The sequence below is a fragment of the Panthera leo genome, chromosome A3 (genome assembly GCF_018350215.1).
Source record: "Panthera leo isolate Ple1 chromosome A3, P.leo_Ple1_pat1.1, whole genome shotgun sequence".
Lineage (NCBI taxonomy): Eukaryota > Metazoa > Chordata > Mammalia > Carnivora > Felidae > Panthera > Panthera leo.
The window spans coordinates 41476227-41493096 of record NC_056681.1 but is presented as its reverse complement, the minus strand read 5'-3'; the positions used below and the strand labels follow the sequence as shown (position 1 = coordinate 41493096).

The following is a 16870-nucleotide window of genomic DNA, read 5'->3' as shown; positions in this document are numbered from 1 at the left end:
TTATTGAGCTTACTATATATAGATTCAATAGACATAAAAATACTGTTAAATTGCAATACAGGCGTCCAAAACACATACCACATTTTGAGTAGCACTATTCCATAATGTCCAGGAAACCTCCCCTCCACTTCTGTTAAGACTCCTGTCACTGTTTTGCTTGTACCAAGAGACAGGTTTATGTCCCAGACCTTCCCTGTTGTACTCTTTTCAGTTCCTTGGAGGCAGCAGAATTGCCATCTCATTTGATTCTTAGCCTCCCGTGATATTTTTCACATGCTTCACAAATCCATTGAATTATTCAATGAATATCAGAAAATCTGCCCCCATTACCCCCAAATTAATGAGTTTTGTGTTTTGTTTTTGTTGATTGGTGAGAGGTACGTTTTTGGTTACTAATTTCAGGCAACATCATCATCTTACTTGGAAACATTTCTGCTAATCATCTTAACAGTCTATCATTTCAAGGAGTAGTCTGTAATTAATGAAAGTACGTGAAATCCTCTAAAGCCATAAAGCTTTCAAGAATAATACAGCCACCTTTGGAAGTAAGAACCTGAGAGATTTCTAGGAAGTTTTCTTCAAAGTACTAAAGAGCATGCAGCAAGCCCAAGGCAACTTCTTTTTTTTCTTCCCCATTTTCATCTCATATTCTAGGGCCCTGTTAAGGATAAAAAGTGGTGTAGTTGCTAAGCATGTGGGCCCTGGGGCAGATTATCCTGGTCTTGAATCCCTGTGCCTCCCCTTTGGAGTTAATGTCACTGCTTCAGTTTCCTTCTCTGCAAAATAAGGATAAAGAACACCACCATCTTCCTAGAGTTGACCTTAGGGTTAAAGGGGGTCATGCATGTAGCACAGACTCTAGTACAGAGAAGAACATTCCAGACTGCTGGGCAGTCCAATGATGACAGTGAAGATGGGGGTAGTGGTGGTGGTAATGACAATGACAACAGTGATGGAGCCTTTGAGGCATGTTTAGATGTGCTTGAAGAGCCAGAGAAGGACAAGAGAGCACCGCCCTTCAGCAGCCATAACGTGTAACAATATGAGTATCTCGGTTTGTCACATCTACTTGGAAAATCAATGTCTGAGGGCAAAGACGCTAACATTATGTAAGTATTCTTATTCATGGTGACACCTGGATATCAGGAATCTCTTGCTTTAATACCAGCCTTTCTTTCAGCCTGTAAAATTATACTCTGAAAACTAGAACTGGTTTTTGATGATTTAATCGTGGTCAAGCTGTTATTCATTGTGAAAGAGATAAGAGGCATAGGATCATTATGAAATGAGCACACCTCCTCCACATTTACTTGGCTTTTATTCACAGCTGGTTAGTTCTCTTTGCATGTTTCCTGGGTCATTGGCTGCAAGACTGCCCACTGTGGAGTCCCCAGCTCATACCTGATGCGTCTCCTGAGCTTCTTCCCCTGAACAAATAGACACAGGTCAGTGCTTTTCAGCACAGACGCCCAGAAATATACCTCCTTTCCAACAGTGTTAGGTTTAGTGGCTCACGGCACTAAGGGAGAACATATACAATGGGAAGTATGGGGGGCATCCCAGCAAAAACATGTTACAAAGAACTTAAGGTAGGATTTGAGCTTGTTTTAGGTGATTTTGGGGAGTGTAAGAAAGTGGCGCTTTGCTCTGGACTGGTCTCTGGGCTGATTCTGTGAGTGTTTTAATAATTCTTATCTAGAGGGCAAGAAGAAGAGAGTGTTGTTAAAACTGTGATTGATGCGGCACGTGGGTGGCTCAGTTGGTTGAGTGTCTGACTCTTGATGACTTCTGATTTTGGCTTAAGTCATGATCAAGCCCCTTGGGATCAAGCCCCATGAGATTTTCTTTCCATCTCTCTCTGCCCATTCCCTGCTTGCACACATGTGCGCGCGCTCTCTCTCTCTCTCTCTCTCTGTCTCTCAAAATAAATAAATAAAACATTTTTTTAAAACTATGATAAAAAAGCAGTCAGCCATGTTAGCCAGAGTAGGGAGCTATTTGGGCATATTCATGGTTTGTACAGTGTTCATGTTTTTGTCTGTGTTTAGATGTGATAATGGAGCGGTCTTTGTGTGGGGGCAGGGAGGGGAAGGGGAGGCGCCTTCATGATCAGAGTAGCATTGTCCTGTGTTAGTATTCTTTGAAGTTGTTTATGGTTGACAGGAGAATGCTACAACTTAGCTGTGAGTACCAGGCCAACCCCTAGCTGTTTTTCTTGCTTTCTTTCTTTTTTTCTTACAATAAAGGGATGCCCAGAGTTACAGGTATAATCTTTCTAAATGGAAACAGTGCACTAAATGAAGAGCTGTTTCCAAAATAAAGTCTTGATAGTTCTACTGCCTTAGCTACCAAATACAGGCATTAGTGGTGATTGTCAGTACTGATGCCACCACTACCCCCCACTGCCAAGAGTCACTTTTCTGGCTTATGGTGCCCGCCACACATACAGTCTGGTTCTCCTCTGCCTATTATACTTTAGTTTTATGTTAGCTTCAAACCTTAAATTTCTAACAACAGAATCATTTGTTTAGACGTTTTATAGGTTGAGCCCTGTCAATTTCAGAGTAAATTTCAGGAGGTAAAAATCCTTAAGTTTTCTCATTCATTTAGCTATCTTAAAGATATCCAGCAGTTCTGTGCTTAATTTAACATCTCTTCCGTCTACATTCTGCTGATCTCGCAAAATGGATAATTGTAGAACCATTATTAAACGTAAATGTAAGAAATATTTCACACAAAGGACCATTTTCTTCCTCACTAATGTTTTTTTTTTTTTTTTTCCTTTTGGTTTTCTGGTTGTTCACATTAACTGTTTTCTGTTATTAGTCCATTACCATCATCGTCAGTAGCAAAGCATTTTTGAAGGGGGTTAAGTGGCTGTCAAGTGCATTAGAGGGGATGGAGCCAGTTTGACAGCTGTTTCATCTTGATGCTTCGTGGAGTCAGAAGAACTGAAAAGGCTGTGATACTGGGGCTAAGGTTAGGGAAGGAGACAGCAAACTATGTGATATTGGAATCATGCAGAAGGTTCTAGAGTCAGACCTGGGCTTGAAACCCAGTGTCCGTGTGAACTTGGCAAGTTTCTTCTGTCTCTGAACTTCAGTTTCTTACTTACTAAGTGGCAGAACTAATATCTACTCTGTAGAGTTATTGGAATTACATGAGAAATCATATATACTGGGAGTAAGCCATGCCATAATGTGTGGGGAGAAGAATTATGAGAAAGAATGAACTCCACAGGTAAATTGCCAGTCAAGAAGATATTTTATATGACAAAAACCCTTATCCTATCAATGTAAGTGGTGCTTCATGGTCACGTCAAAGATGGTGAGTCTCCAACAGGAAGGAAAATCCTACTTTGGTTTCCATGATTAGTTGTTGGTTTAGGAAGCCAAGATTAAATGTTACCCAAGAGAGTAAAGACTTTCAAATCCACATGGAGGCCTGGAGCGGGAAGGGAAGCACCCCCATACTGCCTTCAAACAGTTTTATTCTCTTGACATTTTTCTCCCTCTCTTCCTCCTGTTCTTCCTCCTCCCCCACACCCTCAAGGCATCCTGTATGGGGCAATGGCTAGCAACTCAGGAACTCAAAACACAAAGTGTTCTCCATCGTTGGGCTTGTGATCTAAAACTCTAAGCTGGCAATCAGGATCTCCATTTCTTTATTGATTATGATTAAGTCAACTGAAACATCTCCAAGCTTGGAGCATGTCCTTCAGTTCAGATGTCTTCTCCTCAGAGAGACCTGCCTCCAAGTGGAAGCAGCCTTGACCCATTAATCCCCACCATATCGCCCTATAGTGTCTTGATCACAACACTTAGTAGCAGTTGGAGGGAACTTTTGTGTGTTGGTTTGGTTTTTAAATGCCTTATATTTTACTAGAAGGTAAGTTCTGTGATGACAAGGATTCTAGCTGCCTTGTGTATTTGTTTCCTCAGTGCCTAGAACAGTATCTGGCCCTTGATAGATTCTCAGCAAATGTTTGTTGAATGACCAGTTAAAGCCATGCTGAACAGTATAGCACATATTTGTTCTGAAAAAATTTTTTTTTCTTTTCTCAAAAAGAGAGCATGTGCTTGACCTTGGGTTTGAATGCCAGCTCTGCCACTTTGTAGTACGCCACTGAGCAAACTCCTTACCCACTCTGAGTTTCATTATTCTCAGTGTAGAATAGGATCAAATGAGAACAGTATGTAAAAAGTACCTAATAGAAGTCATAACCCATAATACGTCCTTAATTGATACAGGATAATGGTTAAAAATGTACACTATACAGTCCAGTAAAGCTGTTTGCGAATCCTTGCTCTGCTGCTTACTGACTAGGTAACCTCTCTGTCAGGCTGTCTCCTCATCTATAAAATGGTGATAATAATTGTACCCACTTTGTATAATTGTGAGGGTTAAATGAGATGATTCATATAAAATACAAAATACTTGGGTGCCAGGTACATCGCAAACCCTAGAAATGATCATTGTTTTTGAAAATGTTGCTACCTCGTAGTTGCCGTATAGTGACTTATATAGTAAGTATACTTTTATAATTAAACATTTAAAGTCCCTAATTAATGTCATGGGACAAAGAAAAGGAAATAAAAGGTCTACCTATTGAGAAGGAAGAAATAAAGCTGTCTTATTCACAAATGACATCATTATCTATGTAGAAAATTCAAAACTGAAACACCTTTTGGAATTGATAAGCCATTATGGCAAGATTGCAGGATACATTAGTTAATTGCATTCCCCTATACCAATAATTAACAAGTGGAATTTGGAATTAAAAACACAGTGTAATGGGGCATCTGGGTGGCTTGGTTGGTTTAGCATCTGACTATCGATTTCAGCTCAGGTCGTGATCTCACAGTTCATGAGTTTGAGCCCCACACTGGTCTCTGTGCTGACAGTGGAAAGCCTGCTTGGATTCTCTCTCTCTCCCTGTCTCTCTGCCCCTTGCCGCCCCCTCCCCCCAAATAAATAAACTTAAAAAAAAAAACAGTGCCATTTACATTAGCACCCACAAAAAGGAAATGCTTAGGTAAAAATCTAATAAAGTATGTGTAAGGTCTATATGAGGAAAACTATAAAACTCTGATGAAAGAAACCAAAGAACCAAATGAATGAGGTATTTCATGTCATGAGTAGGGAGACTCAGTGTTTTTAAGATGCCAGGTCTTCCCAACTTGATTTATAGATTCATTGTAATCCCAATCAGAATCTCAGCAAGTTATCTTTTGACTATGGACAAACTGAAGTTTAAATGGAGAGGCAAAAGTCTGGAATAGCCAATACCATATTGAAGGAGGAGAACAGAGTTGGAGAACTGACACTACCCAACGTCAAGACTTACTAGAAGCTACAGAAATCAAAACAGTATGTTATTTGCAAAAGAACAGACAAATAAGTCAATGGAGCCCAGAACTAGACCCACGTAAATACAGTCAAGTGATATCTGACAAAGGCACAAAGGCAATACAATGTAGCAAAATAGTCTTTTCAACAAATGGTGCTGGGACAACTGGACATCCACATGCCAAAGGGGAAAATAATGAATCTAGACCTAGATCTTACATCCTTCACAGAAAGGAACTCAAAATGGATAGTAGATCTAAATGTAAAACACAAAACTCTTAGAAGCTAGCATAAGAGAAAACCAAGATGACCTTGGGTGTATGGTGATAAACTTTTAGATACAACATCAAAGGCACAGTCCACGAAAGATATAATCGATAAGCTCAAAGTCATTAAAATTGAAAAATTTTGTTCTACAAAGGCCCACACCTAGAGAATGAGAAGACAAGCCACAGACTGGGAAAAACTATTTGCAAAAGATATCTGATAAAGGACTCTTACACAAAACAATACAGTGAACTTTAAAAAGTCAACAATAAGATGATGAAAAACTCAATTGAAACATGGGCAAAGACACGAACAGACACCTCACCAAAGAAGATATACAGCTGGCAAGTAAGTGTATAAAAAGGATGTTCATCAACATCATGTCATTAGGGAATTGAAAATTAAAAAAAAAAAAAAAATGCTATACCTCTCCACACCTATGAAAATGGCCAGAATAAAACACTAAGGACATCAAGTGTTGATGAGGCTGTGGAGCAACAGGAACTCTCATTCATTGCTGGTGGGAATGCAAAATGGTGTGGCCACTTTGGAAGACAGTTGAACGTTTCTTATAAAAATAAAGACAGTCTTAATATTCAATTCAGCAGTTGCACTTCTTGCTGCTTACCCCAATGAGTTGAAAACCTATGTCCTCACATACACTTATATGTGAATGTTTATAGCAGGTTTATTTATAATTGTCAAAACTTGGAAGCAATCAACATGTCCTTCAGTAAGTGAATAGATAAACCATGGTACACGAACCAACAGTTAAATATTACTCAACCCTAAAAAGAAATGAGCTATCAAGCCATGAAAAGACATAAGGGAACCTTAAATATATACTACTAAGTGAAAGAAACCAATCTGAACACTATATACTATATGATTCTAACTATGTGACATTTGGAAAAAGCATAACTTATGGAGATGGTAGAAAGATAAGTGGTTACCAGGGGGAAGAGGGAAGGGAGGGATGAATGGGTGGAGCACAGAGGATATTTAGGGCAGTGAAACAACTCTGTATGACGCTATCATGGTGGATACATTATTTGTTTGGCAAAAGCCCACAGAATGCACAACACCAAGAGTGAACCCTAGTGTAATCTATGGACTTTGGATGATGATGATGATGATGATGATGATGATGTGTCGGTGTCATTTCATTGCTTTATGTAAGATGTCACACTCTGGTGTGGGATTTTAATAGTGGCTGCGGGCATGTGAGGGTAGGGGTGTATGTGGGAAATTTTTTTACCTTCTTCTCAATTTTCCCGTCAACCTATAACTGCTCTTAAACATATCATCAATAACAAATTACAAATAAATCATTATGCAATCATCATACATTTATAATCTCCTTTCTTTCCTTCTTTTTTTTTCCTCATTCTTCTTTCACTTCTACCCTCACATCCTCCAATTTTTCCAGTGTCCCTTTATTGCTTTGCTAAAGAAAAAAGAAGGAAGAAAAATGGATGGATGGATGGATGGATGGATTTGACATCATTACACGTTTTTCTTAAGAGTATGAGGTTAATCTGTTAAAAGAAAGGTAATCATCCTCTAAACAAATAATATTTTTCATACGTATTTTATCCACTTTTAAGCAAATGATAATTTATATTCCATTAAGATTGGCTCACGCCTTACTCTGAAACTTTAAAGTCACTATTTTGTCTCTTTACCAAGCAACATTTTTCTTCACTCTTTCTTTCCAAACTCAGATGTCTGTGTATATGATCAGTGCTTCTCAGAGTCTGCAAATTAATGAGGTGCCTATCCAGTGGACAGCCTTCACAAATTAAAACATTTCAACACAGAAACCAAGAAGGAAATCTCTTGTAATTGGATGTAACCATAAAATAAGGTTAAAGGCCACTTGGAATACTGATGTAATTGACAAATAGTTGCACAGATCCTTTCCCCCTATAATTTTCATATATTACTACAAAGACTTTTTCACATTGATATTAGGTTCAGAAGACCTTTGTGCTCTTCTCTCTTGTAGTATCACTTGGGATATTTTAGGTGACCTATTATTACATTTAATTACAGAGTATAATTTGTAAAGACTTTTTCCTTCAAGTGTCACTTTAAAAAGTCTCAATAGAGGTTGCCCTTTCCTATACCTCTTAACTTTCCACTGTACTAAAACTAAATGCCCCTTCATTCTGTCAACTTAATGTGAAGATCTAGAAGGACTTGAGCACATTCATTTTAGCATCAAAATGTGTCTAGAATTTCCCATGGGAAAGGAGAAAACATCTTTATTGAAGGACATCGCCCCAGATCTCCTTGGTAATCTTCTTTGGCAATTCTTTCCAACCCATTCTGGTTCAAAAGAGGAATTAGATTTACCTAAGAATATAGTGTTTGTTAATATCAGGTGTTAAAAGAATTCTTAGTATCCAAGAATGTAATCCTGGTACATTTGCACATTTCTGCTCCTCCAGGGTTTATGCAAACTATCTTCAACTTTACAAACATTGATGCATTAAAGAAACTTTGAGATATCATGACATAGGTATTAATGGTCTATTCTACCTCCTGTTTTCACTTTATTTTTCATGACAATATTTATGAAACCTCAGAAGAATAATGTAATGAACCCCTGTGTACCCTCCCATATCATTCAACTTCAACATTTCATTAGCATGTGTCCAGTTTTGTTTCATTTCTACCCTTAGGCATGGCATTACACACAATTTCAAGCAAATACCACACATTATATATTTTAACCATAAATATTTTAAGATGTACCTCTTAAGAAGCAAGACACTCAGGGTGCCTGGGTAACTCAGTCGGTTGAGCATCTGACTCTGGCTTTCGGCTCAGGTCATGATCCCAGGGTCTGGGGATTGAGCCCTATGTTGGGCTCCATGCTGATTGTAGAGCCTGTTTTGGATTCTGTTTCTCCCCCTCTGCCCCTCCCTCCCGCAAGCACATTGTCTCTCTCTAAAATAAGTACTTAAAGGGGCACCTGGGTGGCTCAGTTGGTTGAGCATCCGAACTTTCATTTGGGTCATGATCTCACGGCTCGTGGGTTCGAGGCCCCCATCAGGCTCTGTGCTGGCAGCTCAGAGCCTGGAGCCTGCTTCGGATTCTGTGTCTCCCTCTCTCTCTACCCCTCCCCCACTCATGCTATGTCTCTAAAAAATGAATAAACCTTAAATTTTTTTTTTTAAATAGGTACTTAAAAAATCAAGGCACTCTGTTTTTAAAAATATAATCATTATCATCACACATACACCCTAAAAATTAGCTAATCTTTCAAAATAAATAACCAGTCATTGTTCAAGCCACATCAGTCTTTTTTTTTTTTTTCTTCTCTCATCAGTAGATGAATCAGGACCCAAGTTATATCCATACATGATATTGGTTGATATACCTCTAAAGTGTATAATAATCTATAGGTTTCCCTTCCCTCTTCTTTTTCTCACCATCTGTTTTTGATGAAGCCATACCATGTATCCATTAAATTCCTACATTTTGGGTTTTGCTAATGGCATCCTCGTGGTGTCATTCACCATGCTCCTCTAAACCTGCACTTTCTGAAAACCAGTAGTTATATTGAGAGGCTTGATCTAGTTTAGGTTTGATTTGGTGGGGGACAAGAACACTATATAAGAGGTGCTGTTCTGCCCATCTCAGAGGAAGTGTGTCTAGTGGTCACTTGTAATCTTTGGTCTTTATGAAAGCAGTGCACTGACAATGACAGTCATTGCCTATGAATCAGCATGGCTTGTCACTCAGTTGAATGAGACCTGGGGGTGGTAATGAAACTTGTATGGATGCCCAAGACCTGGACACCAAGCTTAACAGTGAAATCTAGTATTAAATATATTTGTGAATTTTACATTTCTACATACAACTCATGGTATCGAAATAGTGGTGTTTTTTTTTTTTTGTTTTTTTTGTTTTTTTTTTACCTCTTCACTAATCTGGCGTTTGGAAACAAGTAGTTGGGGTTCTCCAGAGAAACAGAGTCTGTAGAGTATGTGTGTGTGTCTGTGTGAAGAGATTTATTATATGGAATTGGCTTATACAATAATGGAGCCTGAGAAGTCCCAAGATCTGCAACAAGGTAGAGACTGGGGACAGCCAGTGGTATGGTTCCAGTCTGAGCCTGAGGGCCTGAGAGCCCTGAGAGCTGCTGGTCTAAATTCTGTTCTGAGAGCCAGTAGTCTTGAGACCCAGGAAGTGCTGATCTTTCCATTCATGGCCACCGGCAAGAAAAGACCAGTGTCCCAGCTCAGTGCAGCGAGGCAGGAGATCCCTTGAACTCATGGAAGGGTCAGTTTTCTTGGTTCTGTGCAGGCTTTCAGCTGATTGACCGATGCCACCCACATTAGGGAGGACAGTCTGCTCAGATCGTACTCAAATTGTACTCAGTGTGTGTACTCAAATGTTACTCCCACCCCAAAACACCTTCACAAACAAACCAGAATGTTTGGCCAAATATCCGGGCACCCCATGACCCAGTCAAGTTGATGCATAAGGTTAACTGTGACAGAAGCCATTCTGTTCACCCCAGATACAGCTGCAGTGGTAATTTTTCCATTTGTTGGGCTTTTGATATTCTAATATCAGCCCCAACTACAGTCCCACCTCATGTGCTGTCCTAGCAGTAAATCAGTAACATCTGTCATCTCTCCAGGCCCCTTGCTCATTTACAAGGTGTTTGGGGCTTGACAAATACCTAACAGATATTCTCCAACTCTTTCCTGTTTATGGAAATAGGATCTGATGAAAGTAATGCAGCACAGCTCGAGATGGCAGGCTTAAGAGCTGTGCATGCTCTGTTCGTGGAGGTCAGAATACCACATTTTTCATTTCCCTGGTTTCTTTTAGAAGCAAAATGAAATGAAGCCTGAACATTGCAGTGTTAAACAGCTGGAGGGTTGTTCCTGCTCTCCTCCTAGATACAGCGCGGCATCGCTATTTGTTTTCTTTTATTAAATGTCTCATTGCCTCTGAAACAGAAGTAGAAATCACAAGTGGCATGGACCAAAGGAGCCTGCAGCCTAAGCTTACTTCTCTGTCGCCCATACCTGGAAGTAACTTGCCTGCTTGTTCGGAGACAGCTGTCAGCTTCAAGTTGCTACTGACCTTATTGTTTATTCTGCTTAATTAAATACCATTTTAATATTTTCTCATCTGCCTCCCCTTACAGCTCACATTCATGCTGCGGCACAACACGGGTGAGAAGGAAAGGTCTTTTAAGCCAGAGCACTTAATTAGCTTCCAGGCCCCAGGGGGAAGCATTGCATAGAAATACAGCTAAAAGTAGGGAAAAGAGTACCATAACCTGAGATGCAGCAGTTGATGGTTGAGAAAACGCTGACCACCTTCTGATGATGCCCATGTTATTAAAATTGTTTTGGGGGTGCTGGGTGTCTCAGTCAGTTAAGGGTCTGACTTTGGCTCAGGTCACGATCTCATGGTTCATAGGTTTGAGCCTCACCATGGGATCTGTGCTGACAGCTCAGAGCCTGGAGCCTGCTTTGGATCCTGTCTCCCACTTTCTCTGCCCCTTCCCTGCTCGTCCTCGGTCTCTCCCTAAGTCTAAAAAATAAATAAACGTTAAAAAAAAATGTTTTTGATTGTTTTGGAATCAGTGACCATTTTGAATCCCATATATGATAGTGACATGTTTGTATCATCAATTTCTGCTAGTATCCCTGCTTATTGGGTTATGCTTGCTCATGTCTGCCAGAGGCTACTAATTTTTCTCTTCCCCCTTGGTGTAAATCAAAGAATGGCCCCAACCCCCACCCTAAGGTTCTTAGTCCCTTCCAGGCACTGTCAGGTGACCATTTAGTGCCCCCTGCCTGTATTGTTTTACATGCAGTTAACAATCTTGTTAAGACTCATTGGAGGAGGAAATTCCTCATACATTAAGATATTATTATAAAATAAAATGTGGTATAAGATATAGTTAATAGATTTAATTATAGATTATATTATACAGATATAGGCATAGCTATAAATATAGTTATATAGGTATAATCTAGAAATAGATTATAGATGTATATGGAGATGTCAATAGATATAATTTAGTATTGTGTATAGATACATGGAAGTATTCGTATAAAATAAAAATCTGTTCTTGTTGTAAAAACATGCAACACAGGAGTTCCTGGAAATGATGGCAGCATGGCCCAGTTCCCTTAGTGCTGGCCGCCATTCCAGCTTGCTCCTGGGGCGATGCCACAGTCCAGCCCAGTGGATGTTAGCTAAGATATGGGGCAGGCTGGGAGCTAATTTGTAGCTCTTTATCTTCTGAATGTTCTGGAATCATTCTGACCATGAACTGACTTAGGCCCAGTGCATGAGCCACAGTCACATCAGTCTTATCACCTAAGGTTGCAATAAAACTTGCATTTTAAATTCTTTAAAAATGCTTGTTCATCCCTAAGAAGATAACGAGTAAGGTTTCTGTGAATCAAAAAGTCCTCATCAGAAAACCAAAAATGCTGAAGACTAAGAAAAATGCTGGGGAGGGAAGAAAGCTGCTGGAGCCAAGAGCAAAGACGACCCCCACCCAACCCCACCCCCATCACCCTGGCTGGCTTCCCAAGCTGGTTAGCAGGGAGCACTAAGCAAAGGACTCTCTCTTCACATCTAAAGCTGGGATCCCCCTTAATCACCACCAACCCCAGCCCCATCCTGTAGCAAACACATGCTGTGTGCTGTTCTGTGACCCTTTGACTTTCCCATGGTTCTGGTCACGGCCCTGGAGAAAAGCCGTACTATGTGCTACAGCGCCCCAGGGCTCGCTCGCTCTCTCCCTCTCTCCCTCAGGCTGCAGCCTAGTGGTTAGAGGGAAGTGAGGCCTGCCGCAAACAGTAAGAGACGAAGTATGGATAAATGTGCCTGCCTCCCGTCATTACAGATGACTCAGAAGCACAGTCTACATGTCTCTCGAAGGGTCCCCAGCAGGACCAAGTGCTTCCCTGGACAGTAACCTGTGCATCGACAGCCCTCTACTGGCCACCTCCTTTTCCCACTCTGACTTTCCCGCCCCTTTACCTCTGCATCCAAGATCATCTGTATATAATCTCCCTCTGTCTCTGCTTTCACAGGGTCTCAAATAGAGGCACTTGCCCAGAGGTCATTGCTCTTACAGTTGGGCATATATCCCTTCTGACCATTTTTCCAATGAGAGAGAGATTTTAAAACTTTTTTTTAAAAATCAGTGCCAATTATGGGTATGCTCAAATAGTTGTACTAGGCTTTCCTGGAAAGCAGTTTTCTGCATCCTGGGCATTTCATTCCCCTTTCCCTTGCAGCAACCCTTGCGATACCTTTTGGTATTTTCTTACAAACTAAAATTGCATTTGTGTATTGCTTCCTTTTTTTTTTTTTAATTTTGAAAGTTTATCTTGAGAGAGACAGCACAAGTGGGGGAGGGGCAGAGACAGAGAGAGGGAGGCAGAGAATCCCAAGCAGGCTTTTGCATCATCAGTGTGGAGCCCGACGTGGGGCTCGAACCCATGAACTATGAGATCGAGACCTAAGCTGAAACAAAGAGTTGGACACTAAACCGACTGAGCTACCCAGGTGACCCACCATTTTGATTTTTGGTCCTCTGTATGTGACGTAATACTTCTCTGACCCTTACAAAAGCTCTGTCTGTACCCAGGGTTCTGAGCTTTCCTGGTTCTACTTTGGTGAACAGCCCCTCAGTTCTGCTGGTTGTTCCATGTACATTCTCTCTCTTGTGTCCTTTATTTCTTTCTAGGAGATTGTTGTGATGATTTCCTCCTGTCAGGGTTTTTCCTCTTATTTCTTTCTGGAATACCATTTGTTTGTGTTGATCCCCTGGTCTTGTCCTCCTTGAATTTTCCTGTCTCTTATATTTGCCATTTCTTTCTGTCTCTTTCTCCTCCCCCCTCCCTCCTTCAGTTGCTCCTTCTCCGCAAAGTGTTTGCGAAGCACTGCACAACGCGATCCTTTTCATTCTTCCTGACCTTGTTTTAACATTGTGCTTATTACTTTTGCACCTTCTCATGCTGTTACAAGCCTGAAGGCCTAGCTTCTTCCTGAAATGATCAATTATATTCATTTCCATTGACATCTGTATAGCTCCTTGTCATACATTCCTTTTGTTGCAATAGCCCAGAAGACATACACAGAATTCTTCTTGTGTGTCTGTTTATTTTAAGAACCAATTTCTCTTGGGACGCCTGGGTGGCTCAGTCAGTTAAGCGGCTGATTCTTGACTTCACCTCAGGTCATCATCTCACAGTTGGTGAGTTCAAGCTCCAAGTGTGGCTCTGCACTGAATCCCAATCCCTGCTTGGGATTCTCTCTCTCTCTCTCTCTCTCTCTCTCTCTCCCTCCCTCCCTCCCTCCCTCCCTCCCTCCCTCCCTCCCTCCCTCTCTCCGTCTCTCTCTCTCTGTCCCCCTCTCGCTCTCCCCCCACTCGCTCATTCTTTCTCAAAATAAATTGAAAAAATAAAACTTAAAAAAAAGAACCACTTTGTCCAGTCTCTGCTAGTTCTCAGTTCACTGTTTATATCAACATCTGGCAGTCACCCTTTCTCTTTTATAAATTTGAATTAGGCTTTCTCGAAGATGCTTCGATTCCTTTCACTCCATTTATTTAGATTTGTTTTCCAAGTAAATTGTACTTTTATTAAAGGTGCTCACTGTGGCCTTTGCCAGTGAACTTCTGTACTGTCTTTTGTTGCTTCTGAAACTGTATCTTTATTTTAGAATTCAGGTAGTTTTTTTTTTTTTCCCCCTTGGATGATCCCCTTTTTTTTTCTGTGTGTGTTGCTTATATTTCATAACAGTAATGAATCATAGCACATGTTGCAGTCCTTTGATATGATACTTGGGAGAAAGAAACGGGTAAGAACATCAGTTTGTCCCAGTTTCACTCAACATTTTGTCTTTATTGTTTGCCTGTGTAAAGCTCCCGTCCATTTTTAGATAGGCTTATTTCTGTTCCTAGGAATTCACTGCAATGCGGTTACATTTACATATATAATATTGATTCCAGGCAACCAAAAAAAAAAAAAAAAAAAAGAAAGAAAGAAAAATTAACACTTTGCCTAATTTGTTTCCTAATTGAGATCACCTGTTTCTTAGTATTTATAAGTAAAATTGAGAAACTCCTACGAAAATCAAGAAAGCATTTGCTAATCAGAGTTGAAAATGGCAGTAAATGAAGCCATCACCCTTTTCTCGGTGGATTTTTTAGCCTGCTGGAAACAAAGCCCCAGTGGATTCTGGAGCTTTTATTTCCGAGCTCTGTGGATAAAGTGCTATGAGCAGCAAGATAACCATCTGCCCTAACTATCTCCGTAGGCTGGGGTATTTATGCATTTTGGTGTCTGTTTGCTGCTGATTCACCTTCTCTTTGCCACTTCTGCTGCTTATTTATCTTCTAGTCCCCAACATTACATTTATTTGCAATTTCTTACTCGAAAGACTCTGGGCAATCCAAGTCATAGCTCAGTCAGTACAAACTGACATTTCTTACTTTGGAAGGCAGTTTCCTTATGACAGAAACTGGATGTCAAATTAGCCCAAATTAGCCCATTATTTCTTAGATGTAATGGCCCCATCACTTTCTCCGCGATCCCCCGGCTGGTGTGATTTCCCTTTCATCTGTACGATCTTCTTTCCACATTTTGTCAGGACTCTGTTTTAACTTGTACCACATTGCTTTCAGTGCCTCTCAGCTGAGAACAATCTCGAGTGCTAAAAGTTGTGACAGCTGAAAGACTGTTGCTCCCACAGGCTCAGGTTCGTTGTGGGGAACAGGGCCAGACACGAGTATCCAAGGAAGCACGTGCTTCATCCCCTGCCCAACGGGCAACCTTTCCAACTTCTCTTCTGCAGCAACTTTTCAGATTTGGACAGAGGCCAAGGACAGTTTGAAGAGTTTCTAAAGTTTGGCTTTGAAGCATAAGTTAAGATTTGATAGACTCCTTCTCTACAGTAATTTAGTAAACTTCCTTTGTTCAGAAGAGAGAAGATACTATAAATCTGTGAAATTTTGCTGCAAGGGAAGATCTGAAAGAGAGAAAACCCAGGCTTCTCATTGTTCAGCAGGATTTATTAACATTTAATATTAACCTAACATTCATTGCATCGGGTACCTAATAGACCGTGTCTTTTATGAGCCAAGTGCTGTGCAGGAGGTACATGTTTTCAATGTATATATTTTTCAACTTAGATACTTAATTGTGTGGATGATATCTGTTTGGTGAAGGAATTATTAAAAATCTACACCTACCCCATTCTTTTTTAGAATTAGAGATGTTATATGAGAGAAGGTTTGGTCTGGGTTTTCTCCCTGCCTCCAGCCTCCCCGACATAGTCAAGCCTCCATCATTGTCCCCAGTGAAAGGGATCATCGGTGTGGATAATCCAAATCCTCAGCTAATCCTCTCCGTGGGGTGGGGTCACAGGCCCACCGCTCAGGGCCACAGGCCTAATCACACCTAGGGCATGACCATGGCTCCCTCCTGGGACCTAGGGCAGTGGGTGGACACTGAGGAATAACTCCCAAGGCAGGGAGATATTCTGAAGGCAAATAGCCTCACAGGGATCATCAGGAGCCCCTCGTCCAAAGAACAAAAAAGGGGCAGTGGGTCTTCCCTCCTAGTCTCAAGAGCTGACCCTCTTGCCCTGGAATTCAGGGACTCATTGGTATTCAGGGATGGCCCAGTACAAGGCCAGCCTGAGGAAACTTGCCATCAATACAGAAGTGACCTCAGGTCAGACATAAAAGCAGGGGATGGTCCTGCTCAACCACAGGCATGGATGGTAGAGAGGAGCAAGATAGTCACGTGGGGGGTCCCTGAAGCGTCACACCGTGTCCCGGTGCTTGCGCTTCTACTAAGAGGGAGACTTTGGGATGCCAGTAATGAATGCGCAACTACATCTTGATTCTTAAGCTTTTGGGGACCTTTGAATTTGAGGTTTCTTTGAATTTGAGTTTATTATAGCCAAGAGGTACCACACAATGAGATTCTCATTTGAAAGTCTGTCAGTCACATTGGCCATTTGGAGCAGTCATCCCCCTCAAAATGTCAAGAACCTCTTTGAAGATGTAGATGGTGCAAGAAGGAATCGTGAGCTGAGAAACAAAGAATAGTTCTTTCTTTCCCCAGATAGCATTTTTCAGAATCTCAGTATCCAAACTATATCTTAAAATGAGCTTTGGGGGCATAGTTAATTTACCTGGTGTAGCCTATATTTTTAAACATATGAACATGATTCCCCATTTTGAGAA

General features: G+C 40.9%; 1 protein-coding gene across 7 annotated transcripts in view; it reads left to right on the top strand.

Moving 5' to 3' along the window:
- KIF16B (kinesin family member 16B) overlaps positions 1 to 16870 on the top strand; it is a 288972-nt gene that overhangs the window by 260192 nt on the left and 11910 nt on the right. Inside the window, exon 26 of one of the 7 annotated variants that reach the window (XM_042931663.1) lies at positions 5213 to 6887. The exons of 4 other annotated variants lie outside the window; for them this stretch is intronic. In XM_042931663.1, coding sequence (XP_042787597.1) covers positions 5213 to 5257 — 45 coding nt within the window. In that variant the 3' untranslated portion in view covers positions 5258 to 6887. Of the gene's footprint in view, positions 1 to 402; positions 1045 to 1327; positions 1741 to 5212; positions 6888 to 16870 lie in introns of those variants that run through there. 2 more of the 7 variants (XM_042931661.1, XM_042931662.1) reach the window with 2 other exon arrangements.